We start from the raw sequence: 27,242 nt of genomic DNA on the forward strand, positions 1-27,242 counted from the left end.
TGCCGTCGCACTGGGAAGGGACGGGCTGCGCTCGCTCGCTCGCTGACCCACCCCCTAAATATGCTACGTGCTTGGCACGGGAGAATCCACCCTCAGATCATTCCCGGTGTCCAGCAGCTGCCAACCCAAGCTCGCCAAATGCCCAGGTCTCATCTGTTGACCTGCCCTTGCCACGTGCACAGGCTTGGCATGCACTCACCCATGCTTGGGTCACGCTAAGTGTCAATTCACTTGGCAGGCAGAAATTCACGCTCGGTGCACACTCAAGCGTTCAGACATGCGAGCCCACCCTGGGGGACACGGTGACGGGTCAGCGTGTGCCCGTCTGGCCGGGAGGCTGGGAACGCCACGCCGAGTGTGCGGCAGCGTGGGGCTGGCCACGTGGGGGTCAGCTCGTGCCAGTCCACGTGGTCACACGCTACATGCTCAGCACGTACTGGTTCATGTGCACTGCACGCCGAGAGCCCAGCACGTGCCAAATACATGCTAAAGGCACAGCACGTGCTGTGGGTTCAGGATTTGCCAAGCCACACCGCGGACATGCTGAGGGCTCAGCAAGCACTACGTCTCCAGGAGAGGCCCATGCCAGCCGTCCCCGACCCCGACACCTCACTTCACATCACTGAGCCAGGCACAGGCTGTACAGACAAGTTATTTACTTCTTCTTACAACCTTGAGCCCTCTTTGCCCTGGAAAGGGGGGTGGGCCAGGGGGCCGGGCCCAGCATGCACCCCCATTTCTTCGGGGGCTGATCCCTCCCCCAGCTGGGCCGGGTCCTGGGGCCACAGCGTCAGGCTGGCAGGGGCGGAGGTAGAGGTGGGAGAGCAGGGGAGAGCCATTGGAGCCACAACGGGACACACAGAAGCGGGGGCACGGGGACAGGGGCCGGGACCCGGGATATCTGGGTCCGTGGGGGCCTCGCAGGCCTCGGCCTGTCTGCGGGACCGCGGCCTCACAGCAGGCGACAGGCATTGCCCACGCTGTCAGCTGAGGTGTCAAGGTCATGGCTGTAAGGGGAGTCCCAGTCCCTTAGGAAAACGGCCTCCAGCTGGCTCCTCAGGCCACCACGCCCATTCTGTGTCACCAGCAGCGAGGTGCCCGCCGTCTCCGTGAAGTAGCTGCCAGACCAGTTGGAGGTTCCTGCCGGGTGGGGTCAGAAAGTCAGAGCCCACGGCTGTGACCGGACTCCCTTTGCATCCCCCTGGCGGAGCTCAGGACACTCACCGATGTAGGTGGCGCGTTCGGTCACCATGTACTTATTGTGGTTGACGCGGGCGTATGGGATCCGGGTCTGGGCCTCGTCCGCAGGGACCACAAAGAGTTTCTGAGGGCGAGGGGAGAACGGGAAGGAGCGTGAGATGCAGGGTGGGGTTGGGGACAAGCCAGGGTCTGGGGTGGGGAGTGGAAGCAGGTTTGCAGGACTAGGGACTCAGCTGTTTCCCACAGAACTGTGAGAGCCAGAACGGGGCCCAGCGGAGTGGGTGTCTGCTACCAGGGAGGAACCAGCTGCCTTGTTTGCCATTCCTTCTAGAACAGCTCCTGTTCGTCCCTTAGGTCTCATCACAGATGAGACCTCACCCTTTTCCAAAAAGTCCTCCTTGACACCCCCCCACTGGGGCAGATGCCTCCCGGGAGGATCCCCCAATGCTGGCCATGATGCCTCCGTCCATGTCTCCTCCGTCTGGGCCCTGCCCCCTCTCCCTGTGCCCTGTCCTCCTGGCTGGACCCGCCGTCTCCCCCTCATGGCACAGCCCTGTCCATCTGGGTCGTCCCTGTCAGGTGACAGGTGAGCTCCTTGAGGGCTGTCTTCAGGTCCGAGGGGTAGGTCCGGGGGGGGGGGCACTTACCACCTGGATGTCGGAGTGGGTGTGGTTGTCACGCAGCGCGGCCAGGGAGTGCAGGAAGGCCCGCATGGATGGCTCAGAGTGTCCCCAGCAGCTGACCAGCAGGCGCACCTTGACGCCCCGCTCATAGGCAGCCCGCCGGAGCCCGTCGTCAATGGCGGGCCAGAACCTGGGGGATTCAGAGGACAGCTTTACCTACGGCCTCACCCTGAGGCCTGCTCCAGCTTCCGAGCGCCCTCAAATCCCAAGACCGCCCTGTCTCTGGCTCCCAGTTCTGTTCCCGCCTCCTTAAATCCCACGTGCCCCATCCCGTTTCTGGCTCCCACTCCTGCCCCCCAAGCTCCTCATCCTGTTTCCAGCCCATACTCCCTGCTCCCTAACTTGAGAAATCCTACACCGCACAACCCCTGCCCCAGGCCTCAGGTCCGCCGCCCTGTCCCCAACCCCCAGTACTGTCATCCTTTCCTCTGTCCCCCCCGCCCCACCCCGTCTTGAGTATCCAAATCCCCCATCCCTGTCTCCTCTGCCTCTCCCTGTGGTTTCCCTTTGCCTGGGTCCCCTGCCTGCTTTGTGGCCTCATCACTCTGTCTCCCACTGCCTCTTCCATTCATGGTGGTTGCCTGCCTCAAGCCCCATCCATGCAGCAGTGGCACCTGCGTGGGTGGGAGAACTCCATGGTGGGCAGGTAGTTCATGACCGCAACGTAGATGAAACTCCGGGCGCTGTCCACCACATTGAGCAGGGCCTTCAGATCTGGGGTGCGGCCACTGGGACACAGTGGTGGGGGCGCACTCTGCAGGGAGGGGGCAGTCAAGACACGTGCCTTGCCAAGGGTGCCATCGTAGTGGACCCCAGGCACAGACAAATTGTCCCAAGCCAGGTCCTGTGGATTGCACTGAATTCTCAGCCTCCGGGAAGGGTTGGGATAATTACCACGTCCATTTTATAGGTGAGGAAACTGAGGCTCAGAGAGGGTAAGTGATTTGCCTAAGGTCACACAGCTGACAAATGGAGCCAGGATTTGAACCTAGGCTGTCTGGTTCCAGAATTCATGCGAGGGGCACCTGGGTGGCTCAGTCGGTTAAGCATTGGACTCTTGATTTCGGCTCAGGGCATGATCTCACAGCTCATGAGTTCAAGCCCCACATGAGGCTCTGCACTGATAGCACAGCCTGCTTGGGATTCTCTCTCTCTCTCCCTCTCTCTTTGCCCCTCCCCTGCTTGTGCAAGCTCTCTCTCAAAAGAAATAAATAAACATTAAGAAAAAAGAGAATTTACGCTCTAACACAGGGGTTCCTGACATAAGGGTCCTGGTCCAGCACAGACAACATCACCTGGAACTTGTTAGAATTGCAAATTCTTGGCTGGGGGGGGGGGTGGCACCTGGTGGCTCAGTCAGCTGAGTGTCTGACTTTGCCTCAGGTCATGACCACACGGGTTCGTGGGTTTGATCCCTGTGTCCGGCTCTGTGCTGAGAGCCTGGAGCCTGCTTCACATTCGGCGTCTCCCTCTCTCTCTGCCCCTTGCCTGCTCATGCTCTGTCTGTCTGTCTCTCTCTCAAAAACAAATAAACATTAAAAAAATTAAGAGAAAAAGAATTGCAGATTCTTGGGCTTCACTGTCCCCGGCATACTGAGCCAGGGTGCTGGGATGGGGCCCAGGAGTCTGGGTTTTAACAGCCACCCTCCCCGCCCGCCCCCTGCCCCAGCGCCATGCTTCTGATGCATGCTCAGGTTTAAGGACCTCTAATCACTCTTGTCCCCGACTTGCTCATTGCTGACCTTGCCTATGTACCGTACCACACCATGCCCTTTACCTATTTCCCTCCATCCTCATGACAGATGAGCAAACTCAAGCTCTGAAGGGGACGTGGTAACAGGGGAACGCTTAACCTTCCTGGCGAGGCCACCGGAGCAAAGGACCCCGGTAAATCATGGGTCCCTGCATCCGTGCCTTTGTGTGGCCCTCCACCAGAACTCTGGGCTTGGCCAGGTCACTTGCTCAGGGGGACCAAAAGGCACCCGGACTGGCCGCCCCAACTGGTGAAAGTCTCAGCAGCTGAAAACAGCAGCGCCTCGTCTACAGTGCTCAGCGTCTGCCACAGGCAACCGCGGATGCTGTCCAAGAGAACCTTCCACAGCGATGGAAACGTTCTATATGTATCTGCACCGTTCGGTGTGGTAGCCGTCTGCCGCATGTGCCTACCGAGCACTTGAAATGTGGCTAAGGCAACCAAGGAACTGAGTTCTTGGCCATGTTTAATCTTAGCCGATTTAAACGCAAAGAGCCGCTCGCTATCTGGGACAGCATAGAGGCACCGGGGGCTTGCATGAACACAGCTGTACCTCCCTAGAGGTGGCAGGAGAGAAAACCGAGGCCTAGGGAGGTTGGGACACGGCCCCGGCCCCAGACCAGGCAGAGTGAGCCAGAGTGAGTGGCCAGGACGCCCCCTCCCCATCACTGGGCAGGGTTAGACAGAGACTGAGACAGGGCCCCTCTTCCCAAAGACTCACTGCCAGGTAGGCCAGAGCAGGGGTTCCGTTGAGACAGATCTCCATCGGTGTCTCTTGATTGTAGCGCGTGTCATAGGGCCGGGGCCAGGTTGACGGGATGGAGCTGCCCGCCTGGCCCAGGTACCAGTAGGCCTCAAAGATCTTGGTCAGGTCCCGAGCCAGGCAGCTGCAGTTGTACATGACCACGCCTAGCTCCTTGACCTGTGGGAGGGCAGTGCTGAGCCTGGGGGTGGTAGCCTGGCACCCACGGATGGCACGAACACCCACGGCCCCCTCTTCCACCCCCCTCAGCCTTCCTTCCTGCCCCTTGCCTCTCAACCTCCCCATCTTTCTGCCCCTCCGTCCCCAGCCCCGCCGCCACCACCAGGACTAAAGTCCTAAGATGGGCGTGGATTTGACTCAAGCCTAAGAAGTCGTCAAGTTCTGGCAAAAATCCTTTGGTTATTCTGAAGTGCCAGGTTTCCCAAACTTTTGCCCATGCTTTTGTTTCTACCCTCCACAGAACCAGCTCCTACTCATTCTTAGGGCTCGGCTGACAGCCTCCTCCTCCAGGAACCCTCTCTTGATTGCCCAGACTGTGTCGGGCATTCCTCTGGGCTTTCACGGTCCCTTGGACTTCCCTCATTTCTCTCTCTAGTGACGCTGGACTGGGAAGACAGCCACCAGGGATGTCTCAGCCACGGCTGTATCTTCAGCATCTCCCCCAGAGCTGGTGCTGTTAGGGGCTTGGGAGTTATTTGCTGAGGAAATAAAGGATCATTGCCTAAGCCGTACCTTCTTTCCCGTCTCGCGCTAATTCTTACAGCTCTTTCAGCTATCATATTAGCTGTCACCTCCTTTGGAAGACTTTCGCTGATACTCCGGACTGGGTCCCCCATCCTGGCCCTGACCCTCTGGGCTGCCGCACTGCCTGGTGACCAGCCTGCCTCTGCACTGGACTGACAGTTTCCAGAGGTCCATCGCTTACCACCATGTTCCCAGTATCTCCCGGGACAGGCCTGGGCTTAGAGCAGGCACTCAGGGAATGAATAATGAAGGGCAAATCGGTGGACAGGGCCTTGAATGCAGAAGGGCTGGCAGCTGTCATCGGGGATCAGAGGAAACCCCAGGCTTCCGCGGGCGGGGGGGAAGGCAGTGAGGGCTGGGCTGGATTTGGGGATGTTTAGGGAGGCCTGGTAGGAGGTAGGAAGGAAGCCATTGCAGAGACTGGACACAGAAGATGCTGGGATGGAAGAGGGGTGTGGTTGGAGGCCGGGCGCCCTGTGGGGGCGGGGAGGGGCTGGGAATGGAGGGCGGGTAGGGTGCAGGCAGACCTGGGTCAGGGAGCGCCAGTCCATGTTGGCGCTGCCGATGTAGAAGTGGGTCTGGTCCACCACCCAGAACTTGGTGTGCAGGACGCCATGGGTCAGCTTCTGCATATCCACCATGCGGACCTGGGCACCTGGGACAGACAGGCTGTCAGGAGCCGGCTCGGACGGCCCCCGGCCCGGCACCCCCCACGGCTGCCCCTTGGCTCACCACTTTGCAGCAGGGTCTGTAGGTCGGCCTGTGGCTGGGGCCCGTTGGGCTTGCTCACAGCGATGCGGACCTTCACGCCTTGAGGTGCCAGGGCCTGTAGCTGCCGGAGGACCTCCTCACCCTGTAGGGAGGGGAGAGCCTCTGAGAGGCTGGGCCCGCCAGCTCTCCCACCCCATGCGGCACCCCCCAAAAAAGGCCGTCTTGATTTTGCATTTCAATTTGTGATCAGGACTGAACAGGCTTTCCATTAGCCGGGACACGGAGAGATGGCTTTACAGGCTAAGCTATGAAAACCTTTCATCTGGTTAATTACTGGTGCTCTGGGCCACACCAGGGCCTCCCTGCCAGTCCTGTCCTTCCAGGGACTTCCCCAAGATCTTGCCTTGGAAGCATCAAAGCTTGGCACCACAGGGGCCTCCATGCACCCTCTCAGATGTTGGGGGCAAGGCACGGGCTGGGGATCCAGGAAGGTATAGGGTGAGGCCCGATGGTGCCAATAACTGTAAGAACGACAGCCAAGGATTCCCTGGTTCCTACTGTGAGCCGGGCCCCACCCTAAGCCCCTTCACATCTGAACTCACAGACTCCTCACTGCTCTCACTGATGAGGCAGGTCTGAGTAAAATCCCGGAGGTGCGGAGGAGAAAGCTGGCATCGGAGAACTCAGTGGTGAAGTGGGATCTGAACCCAGGTCACCTGCCTCCTATGTCTGTGCTTTGAACCACTCCAGGGGGAGCCGGCGGGGAGGGAGCACTCCAATCATTTTTAACTTCTGTGATTATGTTTTCAGGCAGTGCTTGAGGAGCCCCGCAATTTTAATAAATGTTAAGCCCGCTTCTGACAAAAAGAGGCAGCAGGGGGAGGAAAACAAGAAGGGACCAAGTCAGTGTGTCTTTCAAGGAAGGGGTTACCCGCCTAGGCTGGTCTTTTTCACATCCTGAGGTTTTATGTTTTTTAAGTGTGTCTGTAGACCTTGACAAGGATACAAAGCAAACGCTGATGGGGGGGCCGATGGTTGTCAGAGACCGTGCTGGAATCTGCATGGATTTATTTTTGTAACCGGCAAGTGCTAGCTATTGGCCCCATTCTATAGATGTGGAAGCTGAGGCCTGAGAGCGGCGGTGACCTGCCCAAGGTCACGTGGCTGGGAGGCGGCAGGCTGGCTTGAGGCTGGGCTGTTACCTACTCTTCCATTTCATTGTGTGACAGGGTCTGGGCGAGCAACATCTGTCAGCCTAATCCCTGGTAATCAGACCCACACCCTGACCTTCAGAGGCCTCCAGATGACCGTGACAAACGCCCCCAGTCCAGAGCGCCATGTGAAGACAGTTGCTTTCAATCACCTGTGTCCAACCCACTGTGTGAGACGTGCCCATCTGTCTCCTGGGCTGCAGGGGAACCCCCTTCACTCCCCCCCACCTCCCCCCAATGGCTCCCACCACCCCTGGTGCCAGCCAGGGCCCATGTTGCCAGGTACCTGCTGGGCAGAGGGCTCCTGAGTGTGGGTGTCATTGTTGGTGAGAGTCCAGTAGAAAGAGGCGATGTCCAGACTGCTGTGGGCACCGGCGAGCAGGCCCAGCCAGGCCTGGCTGGTGGACGGGTTGCTCGTGGAGGCATTGGGGAAGTCCAAGCCCTCTGGAATGCTCTCCACCAGCACTGCTCTGGGGGGTGGGGGGTGGTATCAGCCACAGGGGGCCAGAGACAACTGGCTGGAACATGAGTGCTCCCCTGTCCGTCCACGGAGGATATTTGTGTGTGCCTGTACTCACGATTCTGTGCGTCTGTGCATTTGTTCGTCTAGACGAGTGGAAGGCAGGCTGTGCATGCGGCTATTTGTGTGTGTGTGTGTGTCTGTCCACACATGTGTCGGAAGATGCCGTGTGTGTGTGTGTGTGTGTGTGTGTGTGTGTGTGTGTGCTGGTTTGCTCACAGACACGGACAGAAAATGATGCTGTGGCTGTCATGGGAACAGTGTTGGGGGGAGGGGTTGGGGATGGAGGGAAGGCCCTGTGACGGTGCATTTGGGAATCTGCGATCAGATCACTTCCCCCTGTCCCAGGCACCCGCTGTGGCTCAGGGCAGTCCCTGCTCAATGTGTAAGCGTCCCGGTCCTGGCAGGGCTCTTTCCCCCCACTGCCCGAGACCCCTCCCCCGCCTCAACTTACTCGCAGGGGTCGTAGCAGGGGGCTGGGCGCTGGTTGGGCCCGAAGAGATGCAAGTCGCCGTATTCCCATAGAAACAGCTGAGTCATCAGGGCTCCGAAGCCCACGACCGCCAGGATGAGGACCAGCAGGACCCAACGAGCTTTCTGTGGGGAAGAGGAGGCCATCAGCCAGCCCAAGGCTACCAGCCCAGCCCACACCTGAGACAGGGTGAGGGTGGTGGCGAGCTCCTACCTTCTCCGCAGCCTTCCAAGCCTCAATCTCATTCATGGGCAGCTCATTGGCGGGCTCCTCAGCAGGCACCTTTAGCTGGGGAATGGGTATGGTAGGGGGGTGACAGGGCAGCTTGGCAGGGTCTCTGCCCTCCACTGCACCCAGCCCCAACCCACGGGGCCCCAGATCCACCTACCTCCTGGTACATCAGTTTAGGCTTCATCTTGCCAGGCAGCCAGGGGATATGTGGAGCCCAGGCGGGGCAAGTGGGTGTGTCAGGGTCTCCAAACTGTGGGGAACAAAAGCTGGCACTGTGGTGGGGTTTCCGGGCTTTGGGGGAACATCACGGAAAGCAGAGTAGTGTCGGGCTCACGGGATCCATTGGGTCTCCTTGTCTGTAAGCACGGGATCACTGGCATGGGGCCCGCCACCCCAAAAGGAGGAAGCTGACCGCTGGTCAGCAGGGTTTTCGAAATCCCTCAAAGTCTAACGCCTTGCTTTCTTCCCATCATTCCGTGGTGCCTACACTGTCCCCCTTAGCGCCCACCCTGCCCCCTCCCCCTTAGCGCCCATCCTGCTCCTCATTATTACGCTCCCTATTAGCATCTTCCCTTCTCTGAGCTCTAATATAGACATTCCCAAGAAGACCACTCCGGATGGGGTCAGTGAAGCCCCAAATCTTTGCCTGGCTTCACGCAGCCCGAAGACCACCCAGGGAGCATTTTCCAGGTGGCTCCTCTGCCATCACCATCAGGTACCCACCAGAAAGCTCAAGCCGGGAGCCCGGAACCATCGGGGCCTCACCGCCAGCCCCCAGCCCATCCCCCGAGCCATCCTCTGCCACCTTACCCCGGAGGGGACTCGGTCTCACTCCGCAGGCGGCAGCTGCTACCTCCGCGGGGCCCCAGCTTCTGCCCCAACAGGCTAAGCAGGGGCGGGAGGAAGGGGGGCGGGGCCAGACGGGGCTCCGCCCACTGCAGCGGGGAGTCTGCGCAGTGCGCAGGCCGCCCCGGCTCACCGCAGGGAGAAGGGGGGCTCCGGTCCCCCAGATACGGTCCCGCCAACCTGGCCGGGGTGCGGAGAGTACATGGCTGGGGGATGGGCTTTGCCACCCATCTCCCCCAGAGCCCCGGGGTGGGGTAGGGAGGGTACAGGTAAAGAGAAAAAGAAACCCCGCATCTTGTCTACAAACCTTGTGAATTTTTGTACCATGGGCATGTATTACCTAGTCAAAAATAAATAAAATTGTTAAAAAAAACCCCGTATAAAATGTCAATTATACTCAAAAAAATTTAAAAGCCTTATAAAATAAAGTGGAGCGATCAAGGTTGAATAATATGATTTCCAGAGGTAGCGAAAAAAATCAGAAGACACAACTCAAGCTATGGTGTTGGGAAGGGGGGGGATGAGCGGGGTGGTGGAAGTAGACTGTGGGTTTTCTGTTGGCGTCTGTTTGGATAACTATTTAATTTCTTTAAAAAAAGCCAACTGATATTTTGATAGGGATTTTTAAAATTTTGTTTCGGAAATCCAGGCTCCGGCTGGAAGATTAAGCAAGATTTCCCACTTCCCATCTCCTTTTTCCCAAGCAGGATTTAAGACCACCGCTGACGAAAAGAATTGAAGAACCCCTCCCCGCCCACCTTTCCCAATACAACAGGGGTAGGACGCCCTCCCCTCCGTCCTCGCAAGAAGTCAACAGATGAATGCAGAAAAGGATGATCACTGAGAGATGCGACAACGTCAGAAGGGGTTGCCTCGAGTGGCATCTGGGGTGGGTGAGGATTGCTTTTTATTGTACGCCTATTTTCTTTTTAAAAATTGTGCAATATAAGCGACTTACAGAAAAGTAGAGGAAAAAAATCTCTGTGCAGATTAATAATTGTAAAGCCAACACAGGTGTTGCGTCCCACGGCACGCATTACTGAGATTTTAAAAAAGAAGGAAAGAAGAAAATTGCAAAAGGGAGCTAGGTCCCCCCCGCCCTCCCGCGTTACCGGAAGATCCAGCCTACACGTGAAAGGATAATTTGGAAACCCCTTCACCCACAACGTCAGATCCCAGATTGGCAAGGGCTGAGCACAGCTAGATCCCCTCCTCTCATTGCAGGGAGACAAATGGGGATGGGCCAAATGGATCCAGCAAGAAATGGTAACAGACCAAGGTTATTTGGAACTTCAGAGGTCACCAGAAGCAGCAGAAAACAATCTTAGAGGTGGCTGACCGCAGGGTTGCCAGGTGGGCGAGGGGAGGCTTGGGGCAGGAAACATTTGCCTTTTATTTATTTGCAAAAGCCTTGGTGAGAAAGGTTTTATTGAAGAACATGGGGTTGAGGGGCGCCTGGCTGGCTCAGCCAGTAGAGCCTGTGACTCTTAGTCTCGAGATTGTGGGTTTGAGCCCCACTTTGGATGTAGATAACTCTAAAACGACAACAACAAAATATGGGGTTGGAACCGCAAGCGATGTAAAATTAGGGAAAATAAAGTGAACAAAAACAAAACTGGGGGAGAGGTTGGGCACGGAGGTGCGAGGCATGGGATTGGGCACAATGAGGCCGAGAATTGGAATGGCCATTAATACACCAAAAGTAGGTAGAAACTAGCATGCACTTCATTCAGATTATTAGTGACATTTTGGCTTTCAACTTGTATGGTGATTACAGGTCTGAAACAAAGGGTTTACTTTTAATTTCTGCTATATTTTTATCAAAATACACCTAAGGAGCAACTGGGTGGCTCTGTTGGTTAAGTGGCCAATTCTCGATTGTGGCTCAGGTCATGATCTCATGGTTCATGAGATTGAGTGCTGCATTCATGAGGTGGAGCCTGCTTGGGATTCTGTCTCCCTCTCTGTCTCAAAATAAACTTAAAAAATACACTTAAGGTGTTTAGAAAAAAAAAAAAAAAAGCAACCAAAAAACTAGTAGGGTGCTCAGGTGGCTGGGTCGGTTGATTTAGAGTCTGATTCTTGATTTTGGTTCGTCATGATCTCAGGGTTGTGAGATAGAGTCCCGAGTTGGGCTCTGCTCCCTCTGCCTCTGCTCCTCCCCCGCTCACATTTGTGCTTGCTCGCTCTCTATAAATAAATAAATAAATAAATAAATAAATAAATAAATAAATAAAATGGAGAGGTAGGTTAGACTGTAAGGCAGTTAATACTGTGGATTCCAGAGCCAGATGCCTGACTTGAATATGATCCTCAGTGCTCATGTGACTGTTTGACCTTGAGAAGTGACAATGAATCTGTGCCTTAGTTTTCCCATCTGTAAGATGGGCATGGTGACAATAGTACCTACTTTTCATAAGGCTGTTCGTTAATTTTACACATACTTACTGAGTATCTATGTACCAGCTATTGTTTGAGGCACTGGAAATACCACTGTGAACAAAACAGACACCAGGGAAGACAGATACAAAAATAAGTAAATTATGTTAGAAGGTAATACATGCCACAGAGAATCAGGGAAGTGGGACGGGGTTGGGGGGGAGGAGTTGGGATTGTCAGGAAAAGCCTCACTGAGAAGGGGATACCTGGAAAAAACTTCAAGGAGGGGAGGGAAGGAGCTACATGGACTTCTTAGAGAGTGTGTCAAGCAGAGGGAATAGCCAGTGCAAAGGCCCAGAGGCAGGAGTGTGCTTGATGTGTACTGGGAAGAACAAGAAGGCCAGTGTGTCTGTAGTGGGGTGGGCTGTGAGGAGGAGAGAACAGTCAGAGGGGTGACAGGGCCAGATTGTGCAGGGCTGCCTGGACTGTGGTGAGGTCGGGGCCATGGGTAGGCTCTGAGCAGGGAACAGACATGATCTGCCTAGGGTGTTGTAGTTGGTTGACTGCTGGCCTCAAAAGATATGTCCAATATGGCCATAATCTCCAGGACTTGTGAATGTGACCTTAGTTGGAAAAAGGGTCTTTGCAGAGGTCATTAAGGATGTTGAGATGACATCATCCTGGATTATATGGGTGGGCCCTAAATCCAATGACAAGTGTCTTTAAGAGACAGGAAGAGAAGAGACAGAGAAGACCACGTGACCAGGGATGCCGAGATTGCTGAGATATGCCCACAAACCCAGGTATGCCTAGAGTCATGAGAATCTCCCCTAGAGCTTCAAGGGGGGTGTTGGCCCCATCAACACCTTGAGTTTGGATGTCTGGCCTCCAGAATGGTGAGAATACATTTTGGTTGTCTTAAGCCACTCAATTTGTGGTAATGTGTGATAGCAGCCACAGGAAACTCATTCATGTGTTCGCAGGCTCCCTCTGGCTGTGTGGGGAACAGACGTGTGTGTGTGTGTGTGTATGTGTGTGTGTGTGTGTGTGTGTATGTGTGTATGTGGTACAGCCAGGGGTTTGGGCCCAAACAACTGCCACGGATAGTGCCCCAATAGCTGATCTGGGGAAGGTCAACTTGGGGTAAGGCCAGAAAGAAATGAAATGAACGAACGAACGAACGAATGAATACCTACACTGCGTGTGTGTGTTCTGAACATACACAATTTGAGAAGGGACTCCTTTGAACTAAAGGGATCAATACCTCTCAAGTGTATACAATGGACACGTGAGAGGTTCTCAATAAATGTGATTGTGTCAAGGCTCCTGACAAAAAAAAAAAAAAGAAAAGAAAAGAAAAAGAAAAAAGGCACCATTTTCCCCCTGCCACCCCCAAGACAAGATGCTTTTCATTGTAGGGTTTTAGTGACCATTTAATTTTTTAAATGCATAGGACTTGTGTGGAAATTAAATTATGAGGCTCAAGCTCCTAGCTGGGGTGCCCTTTCCTCCATATCACAGTCTCAAAAAAAAAAAAAAAAAAAATCTTTAGCTGGAAGTATCCAGCATCCCTATCCTGATCCCTGGGAGGAGCGGGGCGCAGGGCAGGGTGAGATCAAAGGTGGGAGCAGACAGCTAGACTGACAGAGCTAGGCTGGCAGGTGCTGGGCATTTTCCTCAGCTTGGCTCAGTTCCTGTGGCCAGTAACCTAGAACCCCTACGGGGTCCCTGGGCAGTGCCCAAGTTGATCGTTATGCTCTGCTTCCTTGGTCATGGGATGTACCTCTGTCTGCAAGGGTGCCCCTCCCAGCCCAGAGGATATCCCTGGTCCCTTGGCTTGTGCCCTGCCTGCCTTGGAGTGTGACACTACAGCCCACAGAAAAGGAGGAAGCAAAACCCACTGGGTTTCGGAGACACGTGCTAGGTCACAGCTCCCTGAACACCCCTCCCTTGGGTGGGGGCAGGAGATTTGATCCCTCCTCCATACCAGTGCTTTACGTTGCAGAGTCTAGGGTTCAGATCCCACTTGTCACTCTTACTGAGTGACCTCAGGCATGGGGCTTTACCTCTCTGAGCCTTGCTGGCCCATCTATAGAATGGGGATCGTCTCATGGGGCACAACTCATGGGTGGCTCAGTCGGTCGAACGTCTGACTTCGGCTCAGGTCACGATCTCATGGTTTGTGAGTCTGAGCTCTGCATCGGGCTCTGTGCTGTCAATGCAGAGTCTGCTTTGGATCCTCTGTCCCCTCTCTCTGCCCCTCCCCAGCTTGCACGCATGTGTGCATGCACTCTCTCTCAAAATAAATAAGTAAACTTAAAAAAAAAAAACAAAAAAGGGTGGGGGATCATCTCATACTCATCTAGGGGGTGGAGGCTTGGCGAACTCTGAATGGTTTAAGGGGTGGGTCTCAGAGTCCTACCGCCCTGGGTTCAGAGCTTAGCCATGTATTCCTGGGAACCAAGGCTCCCTTCTCGGAGCTTTACTTTCCTCCTCAGACCAATGGGGAAACAAATATACCAACCTCACATTTGTCAATGCACCCATCCATGGGAGACAGGCAGCACAGCAAATCCCCCAAACAAGCTTCTTGGTGACATCCGTGTATCCCCTACTACTCTGTACACACTTTTAGCACAGATAGACTTGTGTGTCCCTTAAAAAGCTAAGTCTGTGCCCAGCACATCACAACCACTCAATAAATGTTTGTTGGGAACAGAAGAAATGGGGTAGAATGGAAACCTTTGAAAAAAGACGTTCACAGGGGTCTCTCTAGACCCAGTGACATTTTTTTTTTTATACACAATGATAACCAGCTTGTGCTCTAAGCCCAGAGCAGATGGGTGGGTGCAGATTACAGCCTTTCAGCCTGAGAGTAAAATTCAAGGTCAGTTTAAGTTTGATTCAAGCCACCTGAGAGGGCAAAGGAGGGTGCAGGGCCAGTTGGCTGCTGAAGCACCAGACTACACCACAGGAAACATTTACAAACCTACGGGCCTTCCATATGGTTCAAAACAGAAACGTTCTTGTGTTTGAAGGAGCTGATTTTCACTTGATTGTGCAGACCCCTTCGGACTGAACAATCGCCTGAGGTCAAGTCTACAGAAAACGGAACAGAGCACTGCTTTTGTAAACTTTGTTTTGTTTTGTTTTGAGCAGTAGAACCTTTATTTCAAAGGACCTTTAGAAGGTGCCCTTCCTAGGGAGAGAAGATGCTTGGTCTGAAAAACAAATGGGTAAAAAACAACAAAATACATCATGATTGGTGAATATTTCTGAGTTGGAACTCAAAAATCTAAGCCGTCTCATCCCTGCTCAAAACCGTTCTGTGGCTCCCCACTGCCCTCAGGGCCAAGGGCAAACTTCTTACCATGTCCTCTAGGGCCCAAAGCTGTCTCCAGCTCTCACTTCTTCCCTGAATTTCAGCTTTGGAAGCTCCCTGGCCTCCTAGATGTTTCTCTCCAGGGGTCCCCAAGCCCCTCACGCCCACCATGTCCTCAACTGTCCTTAGCATCTCTCCCAAACCTGCTGCTCTTCTGGGTCCCCATCTCAAGGACAGCTATCCTGTTCATCCTACGGGTCTCAGCCTACGTGTCACTTCTTTCAGAAAGCACCCCTCCCCCCCACCGCCCTGACTCCCCTGGAGTCCTGGGCATCGTCCTGGACCCTCCACAGCTTGTCCACATGGCATCCTGAAGGTCTCTCCCGCACACACCCTTTTTCTCCCCTCCACAGCCTCGACCTGCCCTCTGGGATTGAGGGATCCCACTCCCACTGGGATCCCCACTCCCGCCACCTCCCTTGGTTCCCAATCTCTATCCAACCCTTTTAGTCCCCCTCCATCTGAATGGAAAATTGTTCCTTTCCCGCTCAAAAACCTATGCCCCCCACCACCCCTTGGTATCCTTAGGACAAAGTCTCAGCTCCTCACTGTGCTTCCCAGAGCCCTGAATGATCTCCCCTTAATAACCTCTTTGGTTTACTGTCTCATTTATGTCCCATCCATATTTAATATCTTTCAGTTCCCTGAACTGAAACCACACTTTTACCACCAAACACTCCCACAGCTGCTCCTCCTGCCCAGCACACCTTTCTCTCCTCTTCCTGTTGCTCATTCCTATCAGCTCATGTGCCACCTCCCCTAGGCAGTCCTCCCTGACTCCCGGGCTGGTCCAGAACCACCCCCCACTTTGGGTTCCAATAGTCCCTGGGCTTCTCCATCCCACATGACCTTTCTGTTTCCCCAGCCCCAGCCCTGACCGCTCTGTGCTGTCACGGCCTGGTGATGGGTTTGTTTCTCCCACTGGACTATGAAACCCATGAGGGCAGCGCTGGGCTGTCTCAGTCGCTGCAGTGTGCCCATTACCACCCAGCACAGGGACAGTAGGTATCAGTTCATTCATCTAGTCATTCAACTAGTATTCAGTGACTACTCACTGATAAGGCCTGTGTAGAAACTGGAAAGATAGCACAACACAGAAAAAAAAAAAATCCTAGTAAAGATGACATTCTTTTTGGGGAGTGAGACAATAGATAGACGCATGAAGCATATAGTATGTGCCTTGGAGAAACACAAGTAGGGGAGGGACATAATAGCCTCACAATTGAAAATGGTGGATGGGGGGGCCTGGCTCATTCGGTAGAGCATTCGACCCCTGATCTCAGGGTCATGAGTTCAAGCCCCGCGTTGGGCGGAGCGCTTACTTAAAAAGAAAAAAACCACTAAGTGTTAGGGGCGCCTGGGTGATTCAGTCGGTTAAGTGTCCAACTCTTGATTTCGGCTCACTGTTCGTGAGATCGAGCCCCACATTGGGCTGTGCGCTGGTGGCTTGGAGCCTGCTTGGGATTCTCTCTCTGCCCCTCCCCTGCTCGTTCTCTCTCTCAAAATAAATATTAAAAAAAAGAGAGAGAGAGAGAAAGTGGTTGATGTCTCAGTTCAAAAATAACACCGCCGCACATCTGGGGGCAAGGCACTGTTCTCCCCATTTCGGATGAGGCAGTAGGGTTCAGGGAAAACTCTGCTCGGGTTGTACAATGTCAAGTCTGTCGGTATGGAGTTCGAACCCGGGGCTCAGTTCTGTTCCAGGATACCGCGATGTCGGAAACCGATTCATGAATGTAACATACAGGCAGAATGTCTTTTCCTTGCCACCCGGAGGGAGGGCAGGAAGTGGGGTGAGAGGGCAGGGCCCCTTGTTACTGAACCGAGCGCTGCTGGAAGCACTTTACGTATTCGGTTTCTCACCAAATTAGCCCTTTCCTCAGCCCCATGTGACGGATGAGGAAACTAAAGACCCAGAGAGGTTAAGTCATTGGCGCAAAAGGACACAGCCAAGAAACAGTGGAGCCAGGATTTGACCCTGAGCTGCCTTGGGGCCCCAGGGGTAGACAGCTGCCTCTCCTGTTGTTCATCATCTGTAGATCCGTGGCTGTCCCCACCACCCCCAGCAGCACGTGAACCAAGAGGTGGCACTGGCTTCGCAGACACTCTAGCAACATCTCCTCTCCCTCCCCGTCTTTGAGGGGGACGTCGGAAGCTTTCTCCAAATATAAAGGATATGTGAGTGCAGCTTTAAGCAGACAGCTCTGGTGCTCCTTCTGGCCAGGCTGCTCTGGCCGATCCATCCTTGGTCGAAGTTCTGGAGCTGCTGCTGCTGCCGTTTCATGTCACATGGTGTCACGTCACATTGAGTCTCTCTTCTCCAAATCCTCCCATGGCTCCCGTCTCACTCAGAGTAAAGCCAAAGTCTTGTCCACGGCCCATGACGTCCAGATGATCTGCCGCCTCACTCCTCTGGCTTCATCCCCACCCCTCTCCTCCCTCACTGGCCTCTTTGCTATTCCTTAAGTATTCTACGTGTGTCCCCACCTCAGGCCCTTTGCACGTGCTGTTTTCTCTGCCTACGACGCTCTTCTCCGTAGAGCCTCGTCACTCTCTCCCCTCCTTCATGTCTTTGTTCAAATATACCATCTCAGAAGACCTTTCCTGACCACCTTATTTGAAAGTATAACCCTTACCATGCATTCCCATCCCTCTTCTTTTTTCTTCCCCCTCCTTCTAACACATCATAGAATCCACTTACCTGTCTGCTTGTCTCTGACCCTTGCTAGAATAGAAACTTCATGGGTGCAGGGATCTCTTGTCTGTTTTGTTCACTGATGTGTCCCACCATGCCTAGCACAGTATTGGGCATGTAGAACATGCTTGAAAAATATTTGTTGAATGAATACCTTGTGTTTCTATCCCCATATTGCAGATGCAGCAACTGAGGCACAGGGATGTTAAGCCACCTGCTCAAAGCCATGCAACTTTTTAAGTACTAAGTGCTACAGCCAAGACTGGAACCAGGGTTCCAGCCCCCAGGCACACATTGCTAACCACTGTCTCACACTGCCTCCCCAAGGCAAGTCGAGTGAATAAGATACTTACCTCTCTACCTAGGCATTCAGGGTTGCTGAGGTTGGACTGAGGTGTGCTGGGACCTGCCTCATCTCTCTGTACCCCCGATTCTAAAAGTCAAGGGAACCTGGGCCTAAGCTAGCTAGTCTCCCCCCACCTCATACTACTCCTGGATTCCCACTACAGCGTCGGCTCAATGCTCTCGTTTTGGGGGTGGCAGATCACTCAATCCAACAAGGTAGAAATAGGGATTAAGTATTTACCCAAGCAAGGTTTGTGATGGCCGATGGGCCACCCCCTCAGGTGTGGTGACGTGGCAGAGATGAGAACATGGAGACTGTGACGTGGGGTTGGCGTGGGTGGTTGCCATGGCAGAGGGTATCATGCATGACACAGGGAGTGTACCGACACCATGGGAATGATGAGGGCACCTGAGGGGAGGGGGGGAGGTGACAATGAAGAGGTGATGAAGGGGACCGCATGAGGGTGAGGGTGACATGGTTAATAACATTATTAGTCCAAATCTCCACATCAGGATGAGCATATCACAAGAATAAATTTGCAGAATCCTCATAATCGTCCTTGACGTAGGTGTCCTTGTGTGCGTTTTACAGATGAGGAAGCTGAGACTGCAAAGGTGTGATCAGGTGGTCAAGGTTACCCAGGGTTTAGCGGTGGAGCTGGGATTCTGGCACACGCCAGGATGGGACTCTAGCCCATACGGTGGTGAGTATGTGAGAGGTGACACGGAGAAATGACGGCAACACGGAGGCAAGAGAAACAACTGGAAGGCAGAGTGGCTCCTTATCGGGAAAACTAGAAGCATGAGGCATGGACGGTGACTGTTAGGAAGCAAAGGTGACATGGGAGGAATGGAGTGAAAATGACACAAGGGAAGGGTGACTGCGATTTAAGGAGATGGTGACAGGAGGCGTGTGAAGGTGACATGGGGGTATGATGACGACTTCAGTGAGGACTTCATAAAAGAAAAATAGCAACAAAAGAAGAGAGCAGGTGACGGAAAGCAATGGTGACTTAAAGGTGGAAGACTGCAACGTAGGGTGGCAATAGGGACTTAGAACGAAAGCGAATTAAGGCGGCTGACAGCGACATAAGGAGGGTGACGCCGACAGAAGCGGGGTGGTGACGATTTAACCGGGGCGCGACACAAAGGGGAGGAATGGCTACATAAAGGAGCACTGGATGACAAAAGGGAAGAAATGAATTACGGCGGGAAGGACAACATGAAAAGGATAACAGAGGCGCCGCGCCCCCAGATCGCACAGTACCTGCACTCCGCGTCTCCCACTCCGGGACCCAGCCCCGCACGCACCTTGCCGGCTGGAGCCCCGCCCGACCACCCCCGCCTCGCACAGGCGCACTCCGGCAAGACTGCGGGCTAGCGGGGGCTAGGCATGTGCGTTTCTCATTGGCTGCGCTCCTCGCTAGAGCGGGGCGGAGCGAAGCGCCTGGGAGACCGTGGGAGGTCACGTGACGGTTGCGGCCACACTCTCGCTGGTGGCGGCCCGGTGGGCTAGAGCGGCCGCGGGCGGGCGGTCCGGCTTCCGGCGATGGGGGCGGTGCTTCCGGGGCGGGCAGCCGGGCCGAGGGAGGAGGGTCTGACAGTTGGCGCCGCCGGGGAGGGAGGGCGGGCGGCGCGAGTGGGCGCGGGCAAGGAGGGTCAGGTGAGGCGCGGGCCATGGGTGGTGGGACTGGGCCGGATGCGGAAGGGATGGATGGCGTTCTGGTTCTGGAGTCATTCTCGGCGTCGCTGTGCGGCCCGGACAAACGACTTCTTTCTCTGAACCTCAGTTTCCTCCTCTGTAGAATGGGGGCCAGAATCTGGCATAGCATCCTCCCTCTGGGTTGGAGTGAGAGCTCAGCTCGTGCATGTTGGAGACCCTAGTTCAGCGCTTAGCACACTGCACACTTCGTACTATACTTTTGTTAGTAATGTACTGATGAAAATGTTTGCTCTTGGCATGGAAGATCTGGGTGTGGGGGCATGAAATTGGAGGCCGGCAGATTTCGGGTCAAGTCCCAGCTCAGCTTTGTGGCAGTGAGCCTGTGCCTTAACCTCTCTGAACCTCATTTTCCTTATCTGCAGAATGAGGGCTAATAGTACCAATATCATAGAGTCGTTGTGAGGATGCTAATGAAATGTGCATGTGAATCCCTTAACACAGGGCTTCGTACAGTATTGAGTAAGAGCTCCATGTATTGGGACTATGATAATAATGATTCTGAGAGTTGCCGGTGTAGCTTGGACTTGCAACGGAGTAAAGGGTTGGAGGAAGCCCAGAGACAGCAACAGGAAAAACTGGAATCTGGAATTGGGCAAATCGACGTCCTGCCACTTCCTATTTGACCACTTTTGCCGGATCTCCTAGATTTAAGTTTTTCTTTTTTTTTTAAAACCACTAATGCATTTTCCTCCAGTCAGTTCACTTGAGATGGACATTTTGCATTGCTGTACTAATGGAAAACCAGCATTGCTGGCTGTGAAAAGAAGGAAAACTTAACCTAAAATGCAACGGAAGTAGTATAGTCTATTAAATTGTAGACAGAAGCTGAAAGAGATTGAAATAACCTGTGCTTTGCGATTCCACAATGCCACGGACCCTATCAAGTTATACTCTGTTCTTCACTTGCATTTGGCACGGGACTGACAAAAGTCAGTGACTGTCCTACCCTTTCTCTAGCTCACCGAAGGTGCATTTATTTAATGCGTATGTACATAGCACTTATCTCCTGCCAAGCATTGTTGTAAGCGCTTGGTGTTTATGAACTTGCTTCATCCTTCTAACCACTGTAAGAATAGATACTCCTATCCTTCTTGTTTTAGAGTTGAGGGGAAGTGAGATCCAGAAAGGTTCAGCCACTTGCCCCAGGGTCAGGGTTCAGAAGTGGTAAAAGGATTTAGGTCCAAGCCTTTTAAAAAAGGGCTTAGCAAGGGAGTCTGATACGTGGTAATTTCTTGAGTTTGGGGAATTGTCATTTTCTATTATTATTAACATTCCAATTTTCACTGTTCAGAAAGTCAGCGCTGGAGATGGGCTTTTAATGAAGGAGAGAGGCAGTTGAGTCCAGCAGGGTGACCTCTGCAGCTGTAGGGAGAGGATACCAGTACTCAAAGGCTTCTGGTAAGCATTAACTGGAACCTTGCCAAGACTGAGCACAGTGCCTGGCTTGTAGTAATCGCTCAACCAGTGTTAAATCATAGTCATTGGACTGACTTGGGTTCAAGTCCTGGCTTATAGTTAACTTGCTGTGTGATCCCGGACCTGCCACTCTCGTTTGTAACGTAGGGATCATTTTAGGGGCGCCTGGGTGGCTCAGTGGGGTAAGCGTCCGATTCCAGATTTCAGCTCAGGTCATGATCTCATGGTTCATGGGTTCGAGCCCCGCATCGGGCTCTGCGCTGATGGTATGGAGCCTGCTTGGGATTCTCTCTCCCCCTCTCTGCCCCTCCATTGCTTGCGCGCGCTCTCTCTCTCTCTCTCAAAAATAAAAAAACGTTCAAACAAACAAACATGGGGATCATTTTAACTTTGTTCCCCAGGTGGTTGTGGGGAGACACTGAACTGTGTATATTCAGTGCCTGCCGAGGAAACATTCAACAAGAGCTACTGAATGGGCCCTGGAATCCGGGAGAACTTGTTTTCAAATCCCAGTAAAGTCACTTGCTAGATGTGGCATTTGGTAAATGACTATACCTCGACAAGTCGGTTTTTTTTCATCGATTAAGATGGGGCTAATAATAGTGCTCAGTCATGAGGAGGTTGTGAGGTGTCGACACGATGCCTGGCTCCGGTCCTGGTGCATAGTCAGTGCTCGGTACGTGAGATTTGTTTTCCTGTCTGACATATCGAACCCTCGCCATGCCCTGCTCTTTGAGAGATGCTGGTTGTGCGGTCTTTGGCCAGTGGCAAAATCCAGAGGGGAAAGTAGATCTTAGGAGTCAAGTACGGGGCAGAGTGATGTCTGTGGTCACGTTCATCAATAAGACATGCAACCAAAGCCAGAGGTGGTCAGGATGAACCCTCGCTGGAGGTAGAGGAGAGAGTCTCACATCTGGTGACTTCAGGAGAGCTTCACAAAGCAGGTGGCCAGGCCAGCAGAGTGAAGGAGAGCTTGCCAGGAGGACAGGATAAGAAAGCATTCTGGGCCCAGGTGACCTGCTGTGGGAAAACCAGGGGGGCAGGCAAAGCCCTTGGGTGTTGGAGGACAGGCTAAGGCGGGATCCCTGGGAGATAAGAACAGCCACTGCTTCTAGACGAGTTGGAATGCGCAGGCACTGCCTCAGGTGCCCCGTGCATAGAAACTCACCTGGTCTTACAGCAGCCCTTCGAGGGTAGTACCATCTGGACCGTCCCTGTCCCTATTTACAGATGAAGACGCCAGGTTGACTAGTGAAGTGACCTGCTAAGACCACACAGCTAGCATGTGGTCGAGCCAGATTTGAACCCTGCAGTCTGGTTCCAGGGCCCTTACTCTTCTACTGTCTCTCCTGTACCGTCAAAATGGGGACAGGGAGGGGCAGATTGTGGAGGACGCCGAGAAGGGGTGAGGGAGAAGGATCAGAATCGGGGGCTGAGGTGGGTAGAAGAGGGCAGAGGGGCTGGAGGAGAGGGCAGGGCTGGAGGAGAGGGCAGGGCTGGAGAAGGACAGGAGGGCTGAGTGGGAGGTTTGGGCCCGGGCAGCGTGGGACGAGTGGTCCTGGAGACCAATAATGTGGACCCATCAGGCAAGGAAGTTTTTCCCTTTAGTTTCCTTTCAGCCCTGCTCTTAATGTTCAGGGGAAAGTCTCCTCCGTTGGTGCTGGTATGTCTTTAACAGCTTCCGGGGACCTGCAGTCTTACCTAAGTGGACACTGGTTTCCCATTTCTCCTCCGAGGCCCCTCGTGAGGCGGTGGGCCACCTGTCTGCGCTCAGCTCCCCCTCCTCTCCTCCCCTCCGCTCACTCACTGCAGCGCAGTCTCAACGGCTCCGTGCGTGCGGTCCCCCTCACATGCCAGATGGGCTCCTGCCTCGGGGCACTGGACTTGCTGTCCCTTTTCCCGGAACACTCTTCCTCTACAAAACCACGTGGCTCGCTCCTCCACCTTCTTCGGGTCTCTGAATGTCACTGTAGAACGGTCTCCCCTGTTCACCCTGTTTAGAGTTGCAGCCCCTCCCTTCCTGGTCCTCCAGGTTTTCTCCATGACACCGAAGGCTTTCTGACTCACCGTATCCTTATCTGTTCTGCCTGTTTACTTCTCTGTCTTCCCCTCTCCCCAGTCTCCACCTAGATGCCACACTCTGTGTTTTTGTTCCCCTCCGTATCCTTAGCTCCTAGAATAGTGCCACACGCAGAGTAGGTTGTCAGGAAGCAGTTTGGGAATGGCTGACTAGTGGGCATTTATGGTTAAAGTCTTGAGCGGGGGTGTCTTTTGTTTTCTTTTTCTTTCTTTTCCTTGCTCATTCCAGCCAGAAACTCTTGAGGTGTGTGGGAACAGAGCTGCGGACATTTGCCGTCCCTGGGCCTTGTCCCAGGCAGCAGTGATAGTTGTGGTGGCAGCTCTGTCCCAGGCTGACTTCCTGCCAGCTGTTCCAGGCTATTCCTGGGCTGTGAGCCCCCAGCCCAGGAACGCTTCTCTGGCAGGCAGACCGACAGGCAGCAAGGGAGGGACGTACGTACACTCACAGCCCGTGGCGACTCATGGGCCCTTCTCCCCTCGTTCTGTCTTCCAGGCTCCCGGGAGCAGCACCAGGGCCAGGGAGACAATGGTCTCAGTGACTATGGGTGAGTCTGTGGTCTTCTCTCTGGGCTCCCTCTCCCCACTGTCCTTTTTGAGGTATGACCTTGGTGAGGGGAGACGAGGTGGGGGAGGGAGGGCCAGGTCACTGGCAGGAACAGCTGTACCCTGAGGAACGTGGAGGTGGGGCCAGGGCCTCTCCGCTCTGTGTGTTGGCCTCCGGACAGCATGGTCTAGCCTTAAAGAACTTGTGTCATGAAGTCCAGCAGCGCCTGGGTTTTCTCACCTATAAAATGGAGATACTAACAGTTCCTTACATCCTAGGATGTTGTAAGGAGTAGAGAGCTTGTTGCACATCAGATCTTGGGCATGGTTCTTGACAAATGTTAGCCATTATTATTCTCATGAGCTGTGTCTCTGTATTCTCTAAGCCCGTATTTTGGGATTGCCCAAGCACTGAGGTCAGCTGGCAGCTTTGCAATTTTTTGAGATTTGTACATCTAGAAAAGTACATAAAACGTCGGAAGAGCAATTAAGAAGCGAACATCGGAATGCACCCTTCGCGATTCCATTTACGTAAAGCACAGAAACAGCCCAAACCAATCTGTACCGTTAGAAGGTGGTGGTTGCCCTCGAGACGCCACTACATAGGGAGTTGGGGGGTGGGGGGGAGTTGGGGGGTGGGCGTGGCTTCTGGGATGTTGGAAATGTTTTATTTCTGGATCTGGGTGCTGGTGTGTGTTGGTTTGTGAAAATTATCAACCTATGTGTACTCTTGTATGTGGGTATGTTCTAGTTCAATACAAAGGTTTTAAAAAGGAACCATCCAGGCCAAGAAATACAATGTTGCCAGCCTCCCCAGAGCCCACCCCAGTCACAACCCCCTCACTCCTCCAGATGGAATCAACCATTATCTCATCTTTGTGATCATTTCTCCTTGCCTTTTATAGTCGTACCACCAATGAGAATATTCCTATTCTTTAGACTTTGGTTTTGAACTTGGGGGAACGAAATCGTGCCTTGTGTTCTCTCGTGTGTGGCTTCTTCTGTACCACACAACATCTGAGCATCCCCTCTGTTGCCACCACACAACATCTGAGCATCCCCTCTGTTGCAGTGTGTAGCTGTGGTTCTCTCCTCTACACTGCTGTGTGGTATTTACTGTGTGAGTGGCCGCCCTTTGTTTACCTGCCTCTGTCCGTGGCCACTGCATTGTTTCTGGGTTGGGGCTGTTACAGACAGACTGCTCTGAATATTCTAGTGAATGTCTCCTGGTGTGTATAGCAAGTCATACCTCACTGAGTCCATGACCCACGCTGTTGCCCATCTTTAATATTTCGGAAATGGGGGTGCTTATGACCATTTTTTTGGCAGTATATTTTCCTCTGCAGTAGGACATAAAATGATGGTGGGGGCCTGATGTGGGGATGGTGGCAGTTCCTTGACTTTCTGCTTCAGGCAGCTAGCTACCCCCAAATGATGTGGCACCTTTTTCCTCCTTAATAAGATTTTTTAAAAATTAGTTTTAGAGAGTGGGGCTCCTGGGTGCTCAGTTGGTTAAGGGTCCAACTTTGGCTCAGGTCGTGATCTCATGGTTCATGAGTTCGAGCCCTGCCTTGGGCTCTGCGCTGAGAGCTGGGAGCCTGGAGCCTGCTTCAGATTCTGTGTCTCCCTAGTTCACTGCCCCTTCCCCACTAACACTCTGTCTCTCTGTCTGTCTCTCAAAAATGAATAAACATTAAAAAAATAAAAAAAATAATTTTAGAGAGAGTGTAAGCAGGGGAGAGGGACAGAGAGAGAGAGAGAGAGAGAGAGAGAGAGAGAAAGAGAAAATCTTAAGCAGGCTCCACACTCAGCGTGGAGCCTGATGCGAAGCTTGATCCCACAACACTGGGATCATGATCTGAGCCGAATTCAAGAGTCAGACGCTTAACTGACTGAGCCACCCAGGCTCTCCCCCTAACCTTAATAATAGTTTAATTAAGATACAATTCACATTTTATACAGTTCACCTATTTAAAGTATACACTTCAATGGTTTTGTGTTTTTAAGTAAGCTCCACACCTATTATGGAGTCTAACATGGGGCTTGAACTCCCAACACTGAGATCAAGAGTCGGATATTTAACCGACTGAACCAGTCAGGCACCCCCACTCAGTGGTTTTTATCCACAGAGCTATACAACCATCATCACAATCAATTTCAAAACCTTTTCCTCGCTCCTCCCAAACGCCCATACCCATTAACTGATAGTCAAGTTACCCTCTTCCTCATCGGCCTCTCAAAACTACTAATCTACTTTTTTTTTTTTTTTACGTTTATTTATTTTTGAGACAGAGAGACAGAGCATGAACAGGGGAGGGGCAGAGAGAGAGGGAGACACAGAATCTGAAACGGGCTCCAGGCTCTGAGCTGTCAGCACAGAGCCCGATGCGGGGCTCGAACTCACGGACCGCGAGATCATGACCTGAGCCGAAGTCGGACGCTTAACCGACCGAGCCACCCAGGCGCCCCTACTAATCTACTTTCTGTCTCTGTAGTTCTCTGTAGATGTTTACCTGTTCCAGCCATTTCATATAAATGGAATCATTTTGTGGTGCCTTTTGATATTTAGACAAAGTTGCCTGCTTTTGGCTAACAGAACCCAGGGCCCCATGCCTGGGCAGGTGGATGGTGCCTGTGCAAGGCAGCAAAAGCCCCCCTTCTCTGGGCTGGTGGGGGAATCCTGAGGGCATGAGCTCCTCACCTGCCTCAGTCCTGGGGAGATGGGCTTGTGGCCAGGTGGGCAGGGGCCTCCCTGGGAGAAGAGTGGTCCCTGGGCTTGGCCTGAGTTCTGGATGGCCACCAAGACCAGAATCTCTTTCCCCACTCCGAGGCTCAGTTGTCTGATAAGCAAAATGGGCCTAGCAGTAACAGACTTCTTCTCATCTAACATAGCATGGATTGTTGGGTGCCATGCTATATACCTTGAGAAAAAGTTTCACCAGTTAAAACCATGGCACACCATTGATTCTGAGGTGGATCTTAGTTTCAGAGGTGTTAAAATGTGAAAAAAAAATCTTTTGGAATTAGTGATCTTATCTAACACACATTGGCCACACCTAGTTTGAACGTCACACCCAAGAGTCCAACGAAGAAGTTTCCAGACAATAAACTTTCATGGGTGGGTGCCTCCTTGGTCTTGACCTTGGCCTGGGTAATGGTGGTAGAATAGAATAATAATAATGATGCTACTAATAATAATAATGGCAGCTGCTATGAGTTGATGTTGTCCCCTGGCCAGGTGTCATTCAAGGCCCTTTATGTGGACTTTCTCATTGAGTCTGCACAGTGATCTGAGGATGTTAGTGTTATCACTAGAATTCGAACTCGATGAAGGAAGGGATGTTGTCTTGTGCCTTGCGGTATCCCCGGTGGCTCGAATGGGACCTGGCCCGTGCCAGTCCTCAATAAATACTTACTGAGTGTATTATCGTAAATTCACAGATGAGGGAACTGACACACCAGACGTTAACCTCCCATTGTCTCTTGGCCCGGAAGTGGCAGAGCCAGAATTTCAACCCAAGCTCCAAAGCCTTTACTTGCTGCTCC

At 53.1% G+C, this 27,242-nt stretch overlaps 2 protein-coding genes across 9 annotated transcripts in view; one reads left to right on the forward strand and one right to left on the reverse strand.

Annotated features, from left to right (window-relative positions):
• Positions 1-641: 641 nt before the first annotated feature.
• PLD3 (phospholipase D family member 3) lies at positions 642-19,311 on the reverse strand. Of its 3 annotated transcripts, none has more exons than XM_019432005.2 (12): positions 19,203-19,311; positions 8,446-8,538; positions 8,271-8,345; positions 8,040-8,182; positions 7,352-7,535; positions 5,876-5,996; positions 5,671-5,798; positions 4,358-4,558; positions 2,498-2,637; positions 1,848-2,013; positions 1,225-1,324; positions 642-1,140 (listed from the first exon to the last, which is right to left on the reverse strand). In XM_019432005.2, exons 2-12 carry the CDS (start codon positions 8,470-8,472, stop codon positions 953-955), a joined length of 1,473 nt encoding a protein of 490 aa, XP_019287550.1. In that variant the 5' UTR covers positions 8,473-8,538; positions 19,203-19,311; the 3' UTR covers positions 642-952. The 3 variants fall into 3 exon arrangements, with proteins under 3 accessions (XP_019287550.1, XP_019287552.1, XP_019287551.1); XM_019432007.2 differs by lacking the exon at positions 19,203-19,311 and adding an exon at positions 17,944-17,967; XM_019432006.2 differs by lacking the exon at positions 19,203-19,311 and adding an exon at positions 9,099-9,226.
• A 175-nt stretch (positions 19,312-19,486) lies between these two features.
• The window catches only part of CUNH19orf47 (chromosome unknown C19orf47 homolog), a 35,994-nt gene continuing 28,238 nt past the window's right edge, over positions 19,487-27,242 (forward strand). Inside the window, exons 1-3 of one of the 6 annotated variants that reach the window (XM_019432004.2) lie at positions 19,487-19,598; positions 20,950-21,056; positions 23,647-23,698. In XM_019432004.2, the coding sequence (XP_019287549.1) occupies positions 23,680-23,698 (19 nt within the window). In that variant the 5' untranslated portion in view covers positions 19,487-19,598; positions 20,950-21,056; positions 23,647-23,679. Of the gene's footprint in view, positions 19,599-20,949; positions 21,057-23,508; positions 23,699-27,242 lie in introns of those variants that run through there. The other 5 variants (XM_019432003.2, XM_019431999.2, XM_019432002.2 and 2 more) reach the window with 5 other exon arrangements.

Source organism: Panthera pardus, unplaced genomic scaffold, assembly GCF_024362965.1.
Source record: "Panthera pardus isolate Hobbes unplaced genomic scaffold, ASM2436296v1 HiC_scaffold_18, whole genome shotgun sequence".
NCBI classification, from domain to species: domain Eukaryota; kingdom Metazoa; phylum Chordata; class Mammalia; order Carnivora; family Felidae; genus Panthera; species Panthera pardus.

What these genes read in the sequence shown, in the direction of transcription:
- PLD3 (XM_019432005.2), bottom strand. Translation starts at nt 8,472, where the DNA reads ATGAAGCCTAAACTGATGTACCAGGAG. An exon ending in CTTGGAAGGCTGCGGAGAAG is followed by an intron (nt 8,183 to 8,270) that starts GTAGGAGCTCGC and finishes TCTTCCCCACAG; the next exon opens with AAAGCTCGTTGGGTCCTGCT. An exon ending in GAGTTCTCCCACCCACGCAG is followed by an intron (nt 2,014 to 2,497) that starts GTGCCACTGCTG and finishes TGAATCCCCCAG; the next exon opens with GTTCTGGCCCGCCATTGACG.